General features: G+C 33.0%; 1 protein-coding gene across 3 annotated transcripts in view; it reads right to left on the bottom strand.

The window, feature by feature from the left end:
* Positions 1–5,232: 5,232 nt before the first annotated feature.
* Positions 5,233–17,301, bottom strand: part of LOC108908132 (transcriptional repressor p66-alpha) — a 44,387-nt gene continuing 32,318 nt past the window's right edge. For 2 of the 3 annotated variants that reach the window (XM_018712062.2, XM_018712078.2), the window contains 6 exons: positions 12,608–12,805; positions 12,060–12,152; positions 11,796–12,006; positions 11,604–11,743; positions 8,501–8,750; positions 5,233–8,053 (listed from right to left, as the gene is read on the bottom strand). In XM_018712062.2, the coding sequence (XP_018567578.1) occupies positions 7,842–8,053; positions 8,501–8,750; positions 11,604–11,743; positions 11,796–12,006; positions 12,060–12,152; positions 12,608–12,805 (1,104 nt within the window). In that variant the 3' untranslated portion in view covers positions 5,233–7,841. The remainder of the gene's footprint in view (positions 8,054–8,500; positions 8,751–11,603; positions 11,744–11,795; positions 12,007–12,059; positions 12,153–12,607; positions 12,806–17,301) is intronic. The other variant, XM_018712071.2, reaches the window with a different exon arrangement.

Genomic DNA, 17,301 nt, shown 5'->3' with positions numbered 1-17,301 from the left:
AGTAAAGGTTCCGTCATCATCTAGATTAGCTGAAGATGCTTCAGGCTCAGATTGTTTAAATTTTTCTACCACAGGTTGTGACTGATTTTCCGTTATTGGTTCTTTGATATTCTCTTTATTATTATTTGTGGTGGTTGTTTTGAAATTCAAAACAGCATGTGCATATGAAGCTCCAGCTTCAGATATTGTGTCATCCCCTAAATGTGGGTTATTTGGTGTTGAAGATACATGTGTATCCATATTAATCCTAACTTCTGTTATGTTAAAAGCACAACTTACAATATTAGTGTTAATTTAAGTTCAAACGAACAATATGGAGTGTAACCATGTTGGGTTCAAAAAAGCATGGTATCCATACAATTTGCCATAGTATTTCGTAGTAACAACACAACACATTAATGTCAAAAGCACATTACGTAACAGAAAACAAATATTTCACTATTTTGTGTTACCTCAATAATAATTAAACACAAAGTTTATTATTCTAACACATTCACAGAGAGCTCATGCTTTGCAGACAGAACTAAGCAGTGTTGTTCCTAGAATATATTTTTTTGTACTGAAATCAGTGATGCCAATGTACTGATTTGAAACTAAATTGTACTGACGCGGGAAATTTAAATTTTTAAAAACTTAACACGTAAAATGATAGTAAAACGTCAAATCTGATTCCTATTTAAAGAAATCGCGATACATAGCCATAACCGCTCTGTGCATAACACTTCTGTCTTCAGAGACTCACCACAGAGGAGATCTGACAAAATGTGATACAATCAGCATCGTAAATATTAAAATTTGTAAAAATAAGCTACATGAGTTTCTTAAATGTGAAACTTCTTAAAACCACTGTACGCATACTTTAAATATAAAGAAAATTCTCATGTTTCAGACATTTCATAAAATTAAGCCACTTATAACGATATAATTTTATTTATAATAAACGTACATTTTATTAATCAATAGTTGTAGCTCATACTGAAGCATTTTGATATTTGTATATAACTTGCGGAGGCTCCCACTCCCAGTCCGCAGCACCTCTGTTATTTTCTTCTATCTTACTTTGAATTATTAAAATAGTAGCACACGTTTTAATATTTGATCAGTATGATTTTATAAAAACGAATAAAATGATTATTTAACAGCATAACGCAGATAGAATACAAATTGTTTATTTCTCTATGATGGATAAGCAGAAAACCGCAAATGAACTGTTCAACACAAAACAAAGTCACAGAACAAAACACGTCAAGTCAAAATACACAAAACCACAGCAAAATAAATATTCATCTATGCTGTGACAAAACCATGCCATAGAGAGTAGATACCACAAACTCGCGCCCCTATTCTCTGCTCTAAGACTACAAACTTAGAGAATATTTCTTTTATCTCTTTGTCTCTGTGTTTATCTCACCTGAAATATACAAATGTACTGAAATATGGCAAAAACTGACGATGTAGTACTGACGTACTGTTTTTCAGACGATTGTACATCATTTATCTAGGGATTGTACTGATACTGATTCAGTACAATTGTACTGGTAGGAACATCCCTGACTGAAACAGAATTGATCCAGGTTTGACAATAGACGGTAAATAAAAACACTAAGGTTAAGACTGGATCCACATGCTTACGTGACCACGGATTCGTTGTAACCACGTGACCACCAACATTCAATTGTCCATCAGTAAAGCCATTTGACACTCCGTCAAAGTTAAAACGGATTGGCTGTCGATGGTCACGTGGTTGTAACGGATCCGTCATCATGCGTACATGTGGATCCAGGCTCAGGCAATTAGCAACTATTGACGTTTTTGTCGAGTAAACTGCTTTTCAAAATGTCGCCAATATAAAAACGTGAAAATGTGATGATGATGTTTTATTTACTTAAAATCTCGACTGTTCTGAATGCTGATTGGTCCGTTAGGTGAGATTAACCGAGATCTCAGGTAAATAGAAATTGACTATGTATAAAAGTCGCGTTTTATTTATTTGACGTTTCAAATATTAACTGAACTGCTCCGAGTATCTTGACTCTCGGGTAAATGAAATACTACTATGGTTAGCCGTCAGTTTAAATTTCAGTGTTGCAATTTACAAATGAGACTTTTTTTTAAAGCTTTAACCAACATTCTACATTTATAATAGCTTACAAATTTTACGAGTGTGTAAAACTTTTGGTGTGAACAGGGTTCAGACTTAAGTACGTTTTATTTAACATGAAGAAAAATACTACCGACCTTTGGAGACGTACCTGAAATAAATACAATAATACAAGTAGGAGTAAAAGTACCTTTTATTAGAATGGGATAATTTACAGAATGCAGAAATTTATAATGCTTATATAGTCTTTATATCTACAATGAAAATTGTGCTTTCAGAAAATGTTTATTTAATTACGGAGATAATTATTACAAAAATTCAATGAAGGAATCATTTACATCATTTATTTGTATATTGAGCTTCATACATTGTGACAAAAACGTGCATATTGTTATAGAAAAACAATAGAAATTGTATAATAGCACCCATTATTTAACACGGTAAATACAGCTGACGACAACTTCGGTTTGTTTTCACATTTTCCTAAGCTTGAGATTGTACATAAATAAAAATAAATTACGACAGGTCGGGTCGTGTTCATCGTCAAAAAAATGGATTTTCCAAGTTCACGATTAGTTCACGCAACATAAGAGCCATTTGACAGGTTTTTCTTTAATTATAAATGCAAAATAATTTAATTCAGCCGAGTCGGACATACTCCAAATATAGACAGAGCATCGCCTATGACGTAATAAAGTATCACAGATACCTCAATTTATAAGTTTTTTGTGAGCAAACTAAAAGTACTCTAACAGTGAAAAAATACAAAAGCATTGGAAGCTCACATATATTTTGATTCTTTCGTTAGAACTTAGAAATTTTGAGTCCAAATATGAAATCTCAAGTTTCAATAGGAAGTTTTTAGTTTAAAATGAAAATCTCACACTTGAATTTAAAATTTCGAATTTAAAACATAAAATTTCGAGTTCAAAATAATTTTTTTTTATTAAAACTCGATTTTTTACCTTGAACTTGAAATTTCGAGTTTGAACTTGACATTTTTAGTTTCAACTTGAGTTTCTAGTTCGAAACACAAAATTTCACAACTTAAAATTTCTAGTCTGAATTTAAATATGAGGTGCCACGGTTTCAACTCGAAATTTCGTGATTCAAACTCAAAATTTTTAGTTTAAAACGAAAATTTCAAGTTTAAGTTTGAAATTTTATGTTTTGAACAACAAATTTCGAGTTCAAACAAAATTTTTTTAATTAAATCTCAATCGCAAAGCACAGAATTTCATGTTTACAAATTCAAAATTTCAAACTCGAACTAAAATTTTAAGTTCAAACTCCTGATTAAACATTTCAAACTCAAAAGTTCAAGCAAGAACTCAAATTTTTTAACTTGAATTTGAAATTCGAGTTTGAACTTGACATTTTTAGTTTCAACTTGAAAATTCAAGTTTCCAGTTTGAAACACAAAATTTCACATAAACTTACAATTTCTAGTCTGAATTTAAATCAGGTGCCCCTTGGTTTCAACTCGAAATTTCATGATTCAAACTAAAAATTTCCAGTTTAGTTTGAAAGTTTAGATTTCGACCAAATTTCAAGTTCAAACTAAAAACCTCGATCGCAAAGCACAGAATTTAAGTTTGAATTCAAATTTCATGTTTTCAAATTCATTTCAAGGTCAAATTTCACATAAACTTAAAATTTATAGTCTGAATTTAAATATGGGGTGTCAAGGTTTCAACTCGAAATTTCGTTATTTAAACTTGAATTTAAAATTTCGAGTTTGAAACTCGAAATTTTAAATTTAATTTTGAAATTTCGTGTTTCAACACCAAATTTCGAGTTCAAACTAAAAATTTTTAATTAAAACTCAATTTCACAAACGTAAATATAAGTTCGAACTTGAATTTCATGGTTTCAAATTCAAAATTTCAAGCTCAATCTTAATTTTAAGTTCAAATTCCTAATTAAACATTTCAAACCCAAAAGTTCAAGAACTCAAAATTTTGACCTTGAACTTGAAATTTCAAGTCTGAATTCAAACTCAAAATTTTTAGTCTGAAACGAAAATTTCAAACTTGAATTCAAAATTTCGAGTTTGAAACTCAAAATTTCAAATTTAATTTTGAAATTTCGTGTTTCAAACACCAAATTTCGAGTTCAAACTAAATATTTTTAATTAAAATAACCGCAAATTACAGAATTTCATGTTTTCAAATTCAAAATTTCAAGCTCGAACTTAAAATTGTAAGTTAAAACTCCTGATTAAACCTTTCAAACAAAAGTTCAAGTATGAACTCAAATTTTTGATCTTGAAGTATCAAGTTTCCAATTCGAAACACAAATTTGCACATTAATTTAAAATGTTCTAGTTTGAATATAAATATGAGGTGTCAAGGTAGGTTTGAACCCGAAATTTTGTGATTTAAACTCAAAATTTAAACTTTAAACTTGAGATTTCATATTTCAAATTAACAATTTCAAGTATAAACCCAAAATTTTATACATCAAGGGAAAATAATAAATGTATGGCCTCGTCCTGCTGCTATCAAATTTTTAGGTGACAATTTTTCACAAATTATTACCACCGCCTGTCTTGAGGAAAGTTCAGCTTTGAATTAAAGTAAAATACTCAGACTTTATTTTATCCGAGTGCATTTTCATTTAGAATTCGCGTTAGAGGAGATGAAGTTATATGAAATGGAGAAAAAGAGAAATAATGCTCTGAAATTTTACAATAAATTCGAAATAAACGGAAATAAACGGTAATAAACGTCATAAAGAATCAAAAATTCCGAGAAAACAAATTTGAAAATGCATTCAAAAATAAACGTTCCATGATTACAATCGCAAACGCTGAATGACGATTGGGATATTCGCGGAACCGAATCAACACCTGAACCTCCGGGAACAAATGAAACGAAAGAGAAATGAATATGGAACACCTTATCAACATCGATTTTTTTCTCATGAGCATATTACGCACCAATATTCCTAAAAAATAATTATTACTAATGTACAGTTTGTAAAAACATCTATTTACAAATATTTCACTATAACGTAAGCCTTAGATTCGATACCGCATCGCTTCGAAAATAAATGCCATAAAATTCAACTATAACGTAAGACGCGCGCCCCCCCCCCCCCCCCCTCCCCTCCCAGAAGACCGCAGTATCAAATCGTTAACTAATGTACAAATCACACCTCTTCAGTACTCCTTAACTAACACGCTGCCCACGCTCACGCGCAACTTACTGTGTCGCTAATAAAGGACAACCTTAACACCTAAAACTAACATGTCAGCCAAAGCACGGCGCGACGCCTCGTCAACGGTCAACGTCGCGCCGACATTTTTTTTTTTTAAATAAATATATTTATTCCAGAAGTTGGATGTTGGTCGTGCCCGTGAGGACTTGCGACACTTCTTGCGCAACGATTCACGAAAAAATTTTTTACTCATTTCCATCCATCGAAATGATTTTTATTATCGAAAAGGTAATTGTGGAGACTAGAAATAATATTTCGAGAGAAAAAAAATTGTTGCCGCCTTTTCCCGGATACGGTTTTTCGAATTTAGTAACGACAAGTTTTATATCTCTACTGGGTACCACGTACGGGTTAAAAAACTTATCACCGGTCGTTTTCTTACGCTCGAAACTATGAGATAACTCTCGCAATAAATGTCGCAAGTTTCATGAGCGGGAATACGTAATTTTTTTTTAAATTAAATATTAAATAAACCTACTAAGGTACACGATGAACTAAATAATTACGATTTCACAAGACTGTCAAAGAATGTTTCCGTACAGGGTGTTCATAGGGCACGTTAATAAACTTTAAGAGACGATTTTTTGAGCGGATTGAAGCCAAAAAGATTTAAAAGTGTGGGTCCGGAAATCCATAGTTTTAAATATACAGGGTGTTGAAATTAAATTCAGCTTTTCTAAAATCAAACATCTTCACAGATATTTTTAAAAATCAGACATCTTTTTTTTTAATTTCACAGCCCGTTTATCGAAAACTTTAAATTAATACAAGGTTTGAACTCAAAAGCTTGTACTTGAACTTGATATTTTGAATTTCAACAGAAAATTATTGTTAATTTAATTAAATTTCAGATTTCAAGCTTACAACTTGAAATTTTGAATATCAAACTCAAAATTTCGAGTATGAACTTGAAATTTCTAGTAGAACATTCAAAACTAAAATTTCAAGTTGAAACACGGTATTTTGTGTTTCAAACTTCAAATTTCAAATTTAAACTCTAGACTGAATATTTCAAACTCAAAGTTTTAAGTACAAACTCAAATTTTCGAGTTCAATATGAATTTTTTAATTTTAACTCTAAAAGATTAAATTAAATGTGAACTTGAAGTTTCTAATAGAACTTGCAAAACTGAAATTGAAGTTGCAACTCGGTATTTTGTGTTTTAAACTTAAAATTTCAAGTTTAAACTCGAGACTGAATATTTCAAACTCCAAGTGCAAACTCAAAATTTCGAGCTCAAATATGAAATTTTTAATTTCAACTCAAAATTTCAAAGTTCTACGGGAAATTGTTAATTTGATTAAATTTGAAATTTCAAGATTAAACTCGAAATTTTGAATATCAAACTCAAATTTTCTAGTATGAACCTGAAGTTTCTAGACTTTTCAAAACTGAAATTTGAAGTTCATACTCAGTATTTTGTGTTTCAAACTGAAAATTTTAAGTTTAAACTCGAGACTGAATATTTCAAACTCAAAATAAGTAGGTACAAACTCAAAATTTCGAGCTCAAATATGAAATTTTTAATTTGAACTCGAAATTTCTAGACTAAAGCACAAAATTTCATATTTCAAACTTAATATTTCAAGTTTAAGCTCGAAATTTCAAATACGAACTCTAAATTTCGAAGTTTCAAATTTTAAGTATGAATTAAAATTTTCATATTTCAAACTCAAAATTTCAAGGATGTTAATAAAAGTAAAAGAGTATTCTTTGAATAAAACGAAAGATATCTTTTTGTCTTGGTAAGATCATAAGGATTTAGTGACAAAATTTTCACAATATTCAGCGAGTTAAATTTCTGGGGTTTTTAGTGGAAGTAATTCCCATACTTCCACCACTGGTACATATTTATATACGAATTAAGTCGATTTTCACCTTCAAATAGTTAAATTATTAACCCAAGTTTTGTTATTCAATATCAAACATCTTCAGTTACAAAAGGTGATTTTTTTTCTAATTTCAACACCTTGTATATCGAAAATTCTCGACTTGTGATCCCCCCTTTATAAACCCTATTTGGTTTAAAGTCATTCTACGAATCGTCCCTTAAAGTTTGTCGACACGCTCAATTAACATCCTGTACATGAAATTAAGAAAATATTTTTGTACGACATCTTCAATTTTCTGCTACTTCACATTCAACAGTACCAGCTGTCAGTAGCTAAAAAAAAAAATAATCAACTTTTTGGCATTCGATTTATTTCCGACCCGTTCGAAATAAACTTTTCTCAACTAAATACCGCAATTTTTAAAAAACCGTGATTCACAATCACCAGAAAAATATTTTTTTTTCCAAAATAAGGTCCAATAAGAAAAAAAACCATCCTCGACCCGCCTCGCACTTCTGGAACAACTAAATCGGGCACATGATAAAATACATTTAAATCCACTTACGAAGGGGATAATTTTAAATTAAACAGTCACACACACCGGCCTGGGTGCGGCCGGGAAAAAAGTCACGGATCACCATTTTATCTAGAACTGTCAAGTTTTATCACCGTACTCGCCGACGCATCATGTCTTCCAGTTGTGGCGCTGCTGGGGGCCGGGCGGGATCATGTCTAGCAGGTACTGTCGTTGGAGATCGGCCGCCCGCTGCAGTTCCGCCAGGTTGGCGGAGCTCCCCTTTCCGCTGGCTGCCGCCTGCGCCATGGCCAGCTGCCAGGGGTAGAGGAGCGGCGAAAACTGCAGCATGTGGCCCGCCGGGGGCCCGCCCGCTGAGAGACCTGCGAATAAAGTTTTTGTTTATTACCCCGGTTCAATCATACTCCCACAAGTATAATAATACTAATAATAATAAGCCGCCCCCTTTCACACACCACTTATTCAGCTTCGGGATTGTTTCCAGTCGATTTGACAAGAATGGGAGATAAATATTATTATTATTTTTTACAGCTTTATGGGGAAAATTACCTCGTGTCGTAACATAACTTCAAATAAAACGAAAAACCATGTTTCTTCGCACTTTTAGGTTAGGTTAGGAGAAAAATTACCTCGTAACATGTAACATAACCTTAAATATACTGAAAAATCATGTTTTTTTCTCATTTAGGTTAGAATTCAAGATGCTGAATAGCAATTAACAATGCAATTAGAAATAATATAAAATTTATGTGAAAATTAATCGTTTAAAATCCCCAAACGTTTATAAATCAAATATTTATTTGACTTACTTCGTAACAGCTGCTGGTGTAAGGCCTGCATCGCCGCCGCGCTCTGCTGCTGGTTGTACTTATCCTGCACGGACGAGGCGGAGTGGCCGGGTGCGTGCGAACTCCTGGGGGGAGGCGGTGTGGGTTGTGCCGGGGGCGGCGCCGGCGGTGTGGCTGCGTGTCTCGGTGTGGGTGTGGGGGTGACAGACTTGGGTAGCACTTCCGGGGTAACCGGAGACGGAGCCGGACTGCTGGAGGTGAACACTCCGTTCTGGAATGAAAACGAGCGATATTATATCGATTTAATATTTGAACGAAACAATTGCACGGACTGTTAAAAACGATGGAAAAAATATCGAAAGATATTGGAGCGTGGAGTTCCGGATAAGTAAATGTAAAATATTACATATAGAAAAAGGAAAATCGACATATGAACGAATCGAGGAAGGAATAAAAACAACGAAGGAGAAGCTCAAACGAAAGAACATGAAAACGGAACGGAAAAACATACAAATTGCTACAAAAAGGGCATTTGTACCCTGACCCTTTATTCTCTCAATTCAGGATCAGGTCATGTCACAAATGCCTATAAATACATGTTAAAAGGACGACACAATCATAAATGATGCAGGAAATGCCATTTATTTCCCGAAACGAATGGTCATATAATATTGGTATGGAATTATTAGCAAGTGTCGAGTATACAGATACGCATAATACAACAGCCAAAATTATATATCAGGCAATAGCATTACAATACCAACAGTATAGTCTTTCCGATCTCAATTGAAGACCAAAGAGCTACCCAGTATGTATCAGGTTCGGTCGCTACACAACAACTTGGCATTGAAATACTTGAAAAACTTGTTCCCATATTTATTTAGCCATACCCATATACAGGCCTGGTCGCTCAGTTAAAGAATGCGCGCGAGCAAACGGCACACAAACACAGCCGCACTGGGCAACGGGACATAAATTTCAGTTGTTGACAAATTGCCTAGCAGTGCAGTGCACAATGCGGAATTTGGTTAATTCAGGGAATTTTAATTTATTATAGGCACCTTCTATTAATCATTCATATTACAATTGCGAAAAGGAGAAATAAGAGGGATATTTTGTAGAGCCGGTTGTTGATGAAACAGATTTAGAATTTATAAATAAAGATTTACATGTTCAATGTCAGCGTCTCATTTTAAATATTTATGATTGTTTAAAAAAAGGAAAAAATGAAAAATCTGATGAAATTATAAACAGAATTCACATATTATGTAAAGTTTCATTGTCCACAATTTTTCGTGTTATTAAACAGTGTTATAGATCATTGCATGAAAAGGAAACGAAAACAAAAATTTAAAAATATCGATGACATGACTAGACGTAATTTGACGGACAATTTATAAATTATTTTTTACCTTTAGCAGAAAACTTTTTAGGGACACCTATGAAACTCATAAAATTTTATTGCTAGGCGTTTTTATACATGTTTAACTGACTTTGAAAAAACTACTCAAAGATTATCCATATTATACATACATACCACAAATAATATCAGAGAAGAAATATTGTATTAGTGCTTCGTTTGAAAAAAAAATATATTTTTTTCACTCCATTGACAAAAAATTATTCTAAACATTGGAAAAGAAATTCTCACCAAATTTCATCTCTTACTTTTAATTTTGAGTACCCGCTGTTTGATTTTAAAAATTTCCCATTCATTTTACACGTAAACCTACAATTTTTTAATTATCTATGCAAGCATTGCATAGCTGCAATTCACTTTATTTTATTGCCCATAGGCGATAGTTATAGGGGAACCTTTGTTCTTTGAAACCTGAACTGTACTAAAAAATCTTAAGAGGGCTCTATAGCAAATAGGCAACCAGCAGTACATTTTTATAGATTTTTTTACACAGTTTGTCTAAATATGAATTAATGCACAAATAACAGACTTTCCCCCATTTTAACGCAGATTTTCTATAGAATGCACTTAGTTTGAAACTCAAATAACTTTTTGGTATAAAGAAATTTGTAATTTACAATGCCGCTTGTTCAAAAGCGGCAAATTACAAATTTCTGTACAACAAAAAGTAATTTGAGTTTCAAACTAAGTCCATTCTATAGAAAATCTGCGTTAAAATGGGGGGAAAGTCTGTGCATTGATTCATATTTAGACAAACTATAGAATAAAATCTATAAAAATGTATTGCTGGTTGGCTATTTGCTATAGAGCCCTCCTAAAATAAATTTTTATCGATTTTTTCATTTTTCTCATAAATAATTAGACTTACAGCAAAAACGTAGGTACATGATATTTTTATAAAAATGTCATTTACGTTTTTGCTGTAAGTCTAATCATTTATAAGAAAAATGCAAAAATCGATAGAAATTAAGATTTTTTAGCAATGAAATTGTTGAAGTCACATAGATCCTACCATGGGCACTTTCAAAGAACAAAGATTCCCCTAGAATTATCGCCTAAGGATAATAAAATAACGTGAAATGCAACTGAGACATAGATAATTAAAAAAAAAACATAGGTTTACGTGTTAAATGAATGGGAAAATTTTAAAATCAAATAGCGAGTACTTAAAATTAAAATTAAGAGCAGAAACTCGGTGAGACATTTTTTTCCAATGTTTAGAATAATATTTCGTCAATGAAGCGAAAAAAAATGTTTTTTTTTTCAAATGAAACACCCTATTATATACACAGACTAATTAAAAACAAAATCAGCAAACAAAATTTTTAGAATATTTCAAAACATGATCGATGTCATTAATGAACAAGTAAAATCAAACCGGTCCAAAGTGAGAACCCTGTGGAACCCCAGACGGAAAACTTTCTGCATTAGACACAAAGTTATTAATTTAAACATATTGCACCCTATTTGATATAAATCCAGCCTAAGAAATTACTATTCACTTCTACAGAAACCAAGTTTGGTTATCATAAATTACGATTAACCCGTCAAATGCCGTTGTATAGTGAATACATATACTATCGACTCGTATATGTTTCTCAATGGTATTTACAATGTGATTCTGAAAAAAAATATTTATCCACAATTTCACTCCCACCTGAAATGAACGAAACGAGTTAAGAGTAGAACCACGGCAAACCTTACCTGCGCGAGCCTCTGCTCGATCTCCTGCTCCTGCTGCAGGGCCTTAACAAAGGCCGTTTTCAACCTGTTCGTGTGTTCGGCCTTCAGGGCTTTCTTCACGTTGTTCGTCACGCACTGTTCGCAGATCACCGATTTAGCCCCTGAAAGAACACCGTCAGTAAAAATCGAACAAAGCTCGTAATACCGACTGACCCTTGTTCTTCTTGCTGGACTCCCACTTCCAGACGGGCGTGAAGTCGGACTGACACTGGCTGCAGGCGAACGGCATGGGCGGTAAAGGGGTCCTAGTTTCTTTGGTGAGGAAATCCACGACGTGCTCCAGTCCCACCAGGTAGATGAACTCCGTGTTGCTGGGATTCGGGATGAAATGCATCTCGGGCGGGGGCGGCTTTGGTGGCGGGATCTACAAATGGAGGTAAACGATACATAGGAATTACGATGAATTTATCAAAGTACCTGCAAGAGCGTCTTTTCCAGCTGTTTCCGCAGAGCCAATTTGGCAGCGGCCTGTCTTTGGGCAGGCGTTTGGTTGTCTTCTCTAGGCCGGTCCTAAAACACACGATTTTAATTAGAAATTAAATTTTCAAAAGTAAAATGTCTACAAGTGTGTTTTTGTTAGTACTTTTGAAAAAACATAAAATTACCTCTTGGATAATGTTAGTTTGAATAGATCCGCCAACCATTAGTCCTTTGTTATCTAATCCACTAACAGTCTGGCCGCGGTAAAAAAATTGTACACAAGTGATTAGCAAAGAAATAGAACACTATTTTTTCATGTTAAGCAACAAAAAAAACAATTTGAATTTACAAAATAACTACACAAATTTTGAGGTTAAACATAATAGACCCTTTCCATTCTACCTAACCCTAAGTGATCTCAAACGGCTAGATCACTTAAATGAAAAGCTCCTTTCGGTTTAATAGTTCCCTAATTTGAAATGTAATACAAATGTTAGGGAGGAAACGACATTTTTTCTGAAACAAATAAACTAGATTATTATTACCTTGACTGGTTGAGGCGGGGCGGGTGTTATAGTGACCGAAGGCGACAAGTCTTTGACCCCCGGAGGAAAGACGGAGGGCGGTCTGCCTATGGAAGACCTCTGGGGCGGCTGGGGTACCGACAGGCTTGTCCTGCTGCTGAGGGGTGACACACTGAGCGGGGGCCCGTGCATGTTGGCTCTTGGCGGCGGCGCCTGCTGCTGACATAAAAGTTGATCGTTATTCTAGATCGTAAGGTGTCGCTTTTGCTTTCAAATGATTAAAAAAAAATCATATGAGAATGCAAACGCAATTTCGGAACTACATCTCAAAGCTATTAAAAGAGAAAGTGACCAGAAAATTTGAAATAACTAATCTAAACTTCAATTTTAATTTATTGTGTAAAGTTTTTTCTTGTTAGTGTCTATTTTGTAATTCTTATACTATTTTTGCTTAACGTTTTGTTGAATTAACTGTAACTATTTTAATTATTATCCATTAAATTTTTTTTGTGATGTGATAGATCAAATTTAACCACTAAATTCTATGAAGAAAATGATTGGCAGTAGGTTAGAGAAAAATTTGTAGATACACGATTTACATCACCAAAATAGCCCACCCGCTCAGAAAAATGGTTTTGGAATTTTTGTAAATTTTTAAACAAGAAATGTACAAATCCTTCTGTAACTTGAAAAATCGACTTAAAAGAGGCATTTTGGCAATTTCATTCGCATAAAAGTTACATACTGATCTCACTGGAAGTATCAAACAATATTTTTTAAGAAACATCTTACAGTAACTGCAAAAAATGGTGTACTGAATAGAAAATTAAGAAAACATCTGAAAATGTGTCATTAGCTGATTATTGTCATTTTAAAAATGTAAAGCACATACATAACAACAAGAACATAACATCAAATCATCTGATGCGCTTACTTGGAAAGTTAATGGGTTGGATATCGTCTAAAGAAGTACATGATTTTGACGAAAGTAGAAAGGCAAACATTTAAAGCATCTGATGAACATTTTTGAAGATAACTCACATTATTCTTATATGGGGGCATATTCGCTTTTCTAATTACGATGTTTTTTCATGTTATTTTAATAACAGGCATTCAAAGGACTTGTAGAAAAGAATAACAGAAGATATACCAAACAGGTTATGTAGTTATTGGAGTTTCAGAACAAGATATAGTTTTAAGAAAGTCTTCCCGACATTTACACACATATTTGAATACAATCTAATTTATAAGTAACGCTTAAAAATGTAGTTTAAAAATTAACTAATAATAATGAGTGATTTGAAAATTGCTATCCCGCAATCTTGTAAGATGTTTTTTTTTAAGAATATGGCTGTTAATCTAAATAAAAATATGTAAACTGGGTTCTTTTTATGAGCAAGAGTCCTTTATGTTCTTCCCGAGAATAAATTACAATTTCTTTACTACCAACGAGATTCATAAATAAATGTCGAATTGAAAACGTTGCGAATATCAGATTGCTGTTTAGGAAAATATATGGGGGCAATAATTCCTTATCTAATAGCTCTGGAAAACGCGAGGAAAAACGCAACTGTACGTATCCCCTGACATAATCGACGATTAAGTCGAGTATTTTTTAGTAACAAGAACGGTTTTACAGACTTTACCGGGGATGAACACGAAAAAAATTACTTCGAACTATAAAACGAGAAACAACATCGATTTGTCCGCATAAAAATATAAAAATAAACCATAACCTAAGCCGCTTAGCTCACTAGAACATCGCCGTATTGCTTTTACCTTACTTCCGGTTCAGGCGGAAGTACCTAGTCATGATAGAGCCCCGTTTCCTCGATTCGCGAAACGCGCTTAGAAAACGGACATTTTTTCCTTGCTCTGGTGTGTCGTTGGTTTATTGGTTTCGCATATATACAAAAACATTTTTCTTTCATTCGCCCACCCTGTAACCCTCAGATAGAGCAACGAATCCTTCAAATCACGATGACACGACTTAAAAAATTGTTTAGACTTTTTACGATCTTTTTCCTAATTACGGAAACGAACCGGCGATAAATCCTTTTACAGCCTGTTTGTACAGATTGTGTCCTGTTTACTCAATTGCCGTACATAAAAATTGCGTAAAATATATTCGACAGGGCCGAACGCGCCTCGAGAGAGACTTCTCGCACTGTACAAAATAATAATTACATTTATTTAGGTTGCGCCGTAAATTGCTCGACAGCGGTCGAATTGCGTAACACATTTACTTATCGCGGGTTATGCCGATACTTTCTCCTTAAACAGATCGAAAAAATAATACAATCGTTTAAGATACATAATTTAGTAGAATGGCGCGATTGCAAACTGCAATAGGAACTGAATACGACAAACTACAATCCCAATGCGACACGTACAAAGTGAGCGAACTTACAGGTGTCAAAGTTTGACGTTTATTCTCATTTGCGAGATATAGAAAATGTCAAGAAAAAGGTTTATACGGTGAACCTTAACCCTGTACATAATATATTTTAATCAGCGGTTTTATTTTATTTAAATTGTGTTTGTAGAGGGTGTCTCAAACTCGATAGTATGGGCCTATCTTTGACATTTGACAGAAACGACTAATGACGTCATCAATAATTATATTTTTTCCAGAACATACCCGAATTTGTTTCTTATTGAAAAGTTCTCTTTTCTAATAAACTTTTATCGGAGAAATTTTTCTGTATCACTTCCCTTTTAAAAAATTATAAGCAATATGGCCCTAAAGAGTCTCAAAAGAAATACCACCAAACAATCACATTACCGGTGGAAGGATCAAGTAGTCGTTGGAAAATAATTGAATGTTCGTTGTTTAAAGTGCATAAATGTCACAAAATACTTGTCATTACAAAATACGAACGTCAAACGTATAAATTTTGCGCTTACAAAATGTTTTCTTATTCAGAAAAAGTTGACATGTTGCAAATTTACGGCGAGTCACAAAAAAATTCAAGAAGAGCTGTAGAGTTATATCGAGAAAGGTATCCAGAGCGCCTCATTCCTGATCATAGAACCTTTACAAGATTGGAGGCGACCTTGCGACGAAATGAAGATGCATTTTTTGTATCCTAAACTAAAAGAATGAGGTCTTATTCTAAATAATTTTCTTTACATATGACTTGGCAAACTTGCCATTCGTTGATGTGGATGCGTTGCTCAAAATGTAAAGGACGAATTTAAAAAATTATAATATCCATTAGCAAAAAAATTATTGAAGCTCATGGGCCTTTTTAGAGAGAAGCAAGTTTGTTTTTCTTTTGGATTTCTTATGATTTCTCAAAGGCGGTCAACGATACAAAGAGTGACCGCAAAAATCGCCCGTTTTTTTCACAATTCGCAGAGAACTAAAGAAAATAGATAAAAATATGTTTTTGGTCTCAAATTAGGTACTCGTCGTAAAAAATTAAGAATAGCATAGCTTTTAGTTTTTTGAAAATTTTCAAAAATCACCCCTATTTAGGGGTTGAAAAGACGCCCAAAATGAAGAATTGAATATTACCAATAAATATAAAAACTATTAGCATGTGAATTTTTCTATCGAATGATTCTTGATACAAAAAAATATTTATTCTCATCACTGAAATAAGCATGTTCAATTAGAAAATCCACCCTTAAGCGCGCTCAGAGGGAGGAATCATCCCCCAAAATAGAGAATATCAGAATTGTAAAAATTCCAAAAAAAATATATTAAGATAATTCACATGCTAATATAGTTTTTATATCAATTGGTAATATTCAAATTCTTCATTTTTGGTATTTTTTCAACCCCTAAGTAGGGGTGATTTTAAAAATTTTTAAAATACTAAAAACAATGCTCATTTCAATTTTTTACGACAAATAATTTGCGACCAAAAACATATTTTATATGTATTTTTTTTAATTCTCTGCGAATTGTGAAAAAAACGGGCGAAAATCGCAGGTTTTTTGCGGTCACTCTTTTTTTTCAGATTCTGTAACTAGAAACTTAAAGCTTCAATTTGCTATTTTCTATTCCTCTTCCACCATTTTTCGCTGAATAACAGACAACACTTTGAAGATAACCTAAAAATTTACGACTTTTTATCCTTTAATTTTTGTGACTAGTGTATATCCATTAATTCACTGTATTATTCTGTGATTTTATAATTAGTACAGTAATTGAAACTGAAAATCAGCTGTAACCTCCGAATTCTTTGAAACTGCATGGATTTGCAGGGGTAAAAACTACCCCTAAGTGAAAAAAAATTGAAAAAATTAAATTTTAAGCATTTTATTGATAATAATCTTGTTCAAGCACAAAGATTAAATAATGTTCCATTTTCTCGAACATGTTTTATGATATATTCGATCTTTTCGACCCTTTATTTAACCCTTAACTACCCCTATGCAAAAAATAATGATAAAAAATTATTTTTTAAAAATTTGGAATTATTAAATCGTGCAATTATTTGAAATAAAAGTTACCTTATAGCTAATAAAAGAATTTTTCCCTGTCAACCCCTAAAAACCACCCCTGTATTGACAAAAATGATAAAAAATTATTTTTTAAAAGCTTGGAATGCTTTAACGGTGTAATTATTTAAAATAAAAATTCCCTCATTGCTTATGAAAGAATTCGTATCTCATAACACTTTTCAACCCTTATAAATCACCCCTGTGCTAAAAAAATGATAAAAAATTACGTTTTAAATCTTGGAATGCTATAATTGTGCAAT

Source organism: Anoplophora glabripennis, unplaced genomic scaffold (genome assembly GCF_000390285.2).
Source record: "Anoplophora glabripennis isolate ALB-LARVAE unplaced genomic scaffold, Agla_2.0 scaffold11, whole genome shotgun sequence".
Taxonomy (NCBI): Eukaryota; Metazoa; Arthropoda; class Insecta; order Coleoptera; family Cerambycidae; genus Anoplophora; species Anoplophora glabripennis.
This window is presented reverse-complemented; position numbering and strand designations above follow the sequence as displayed.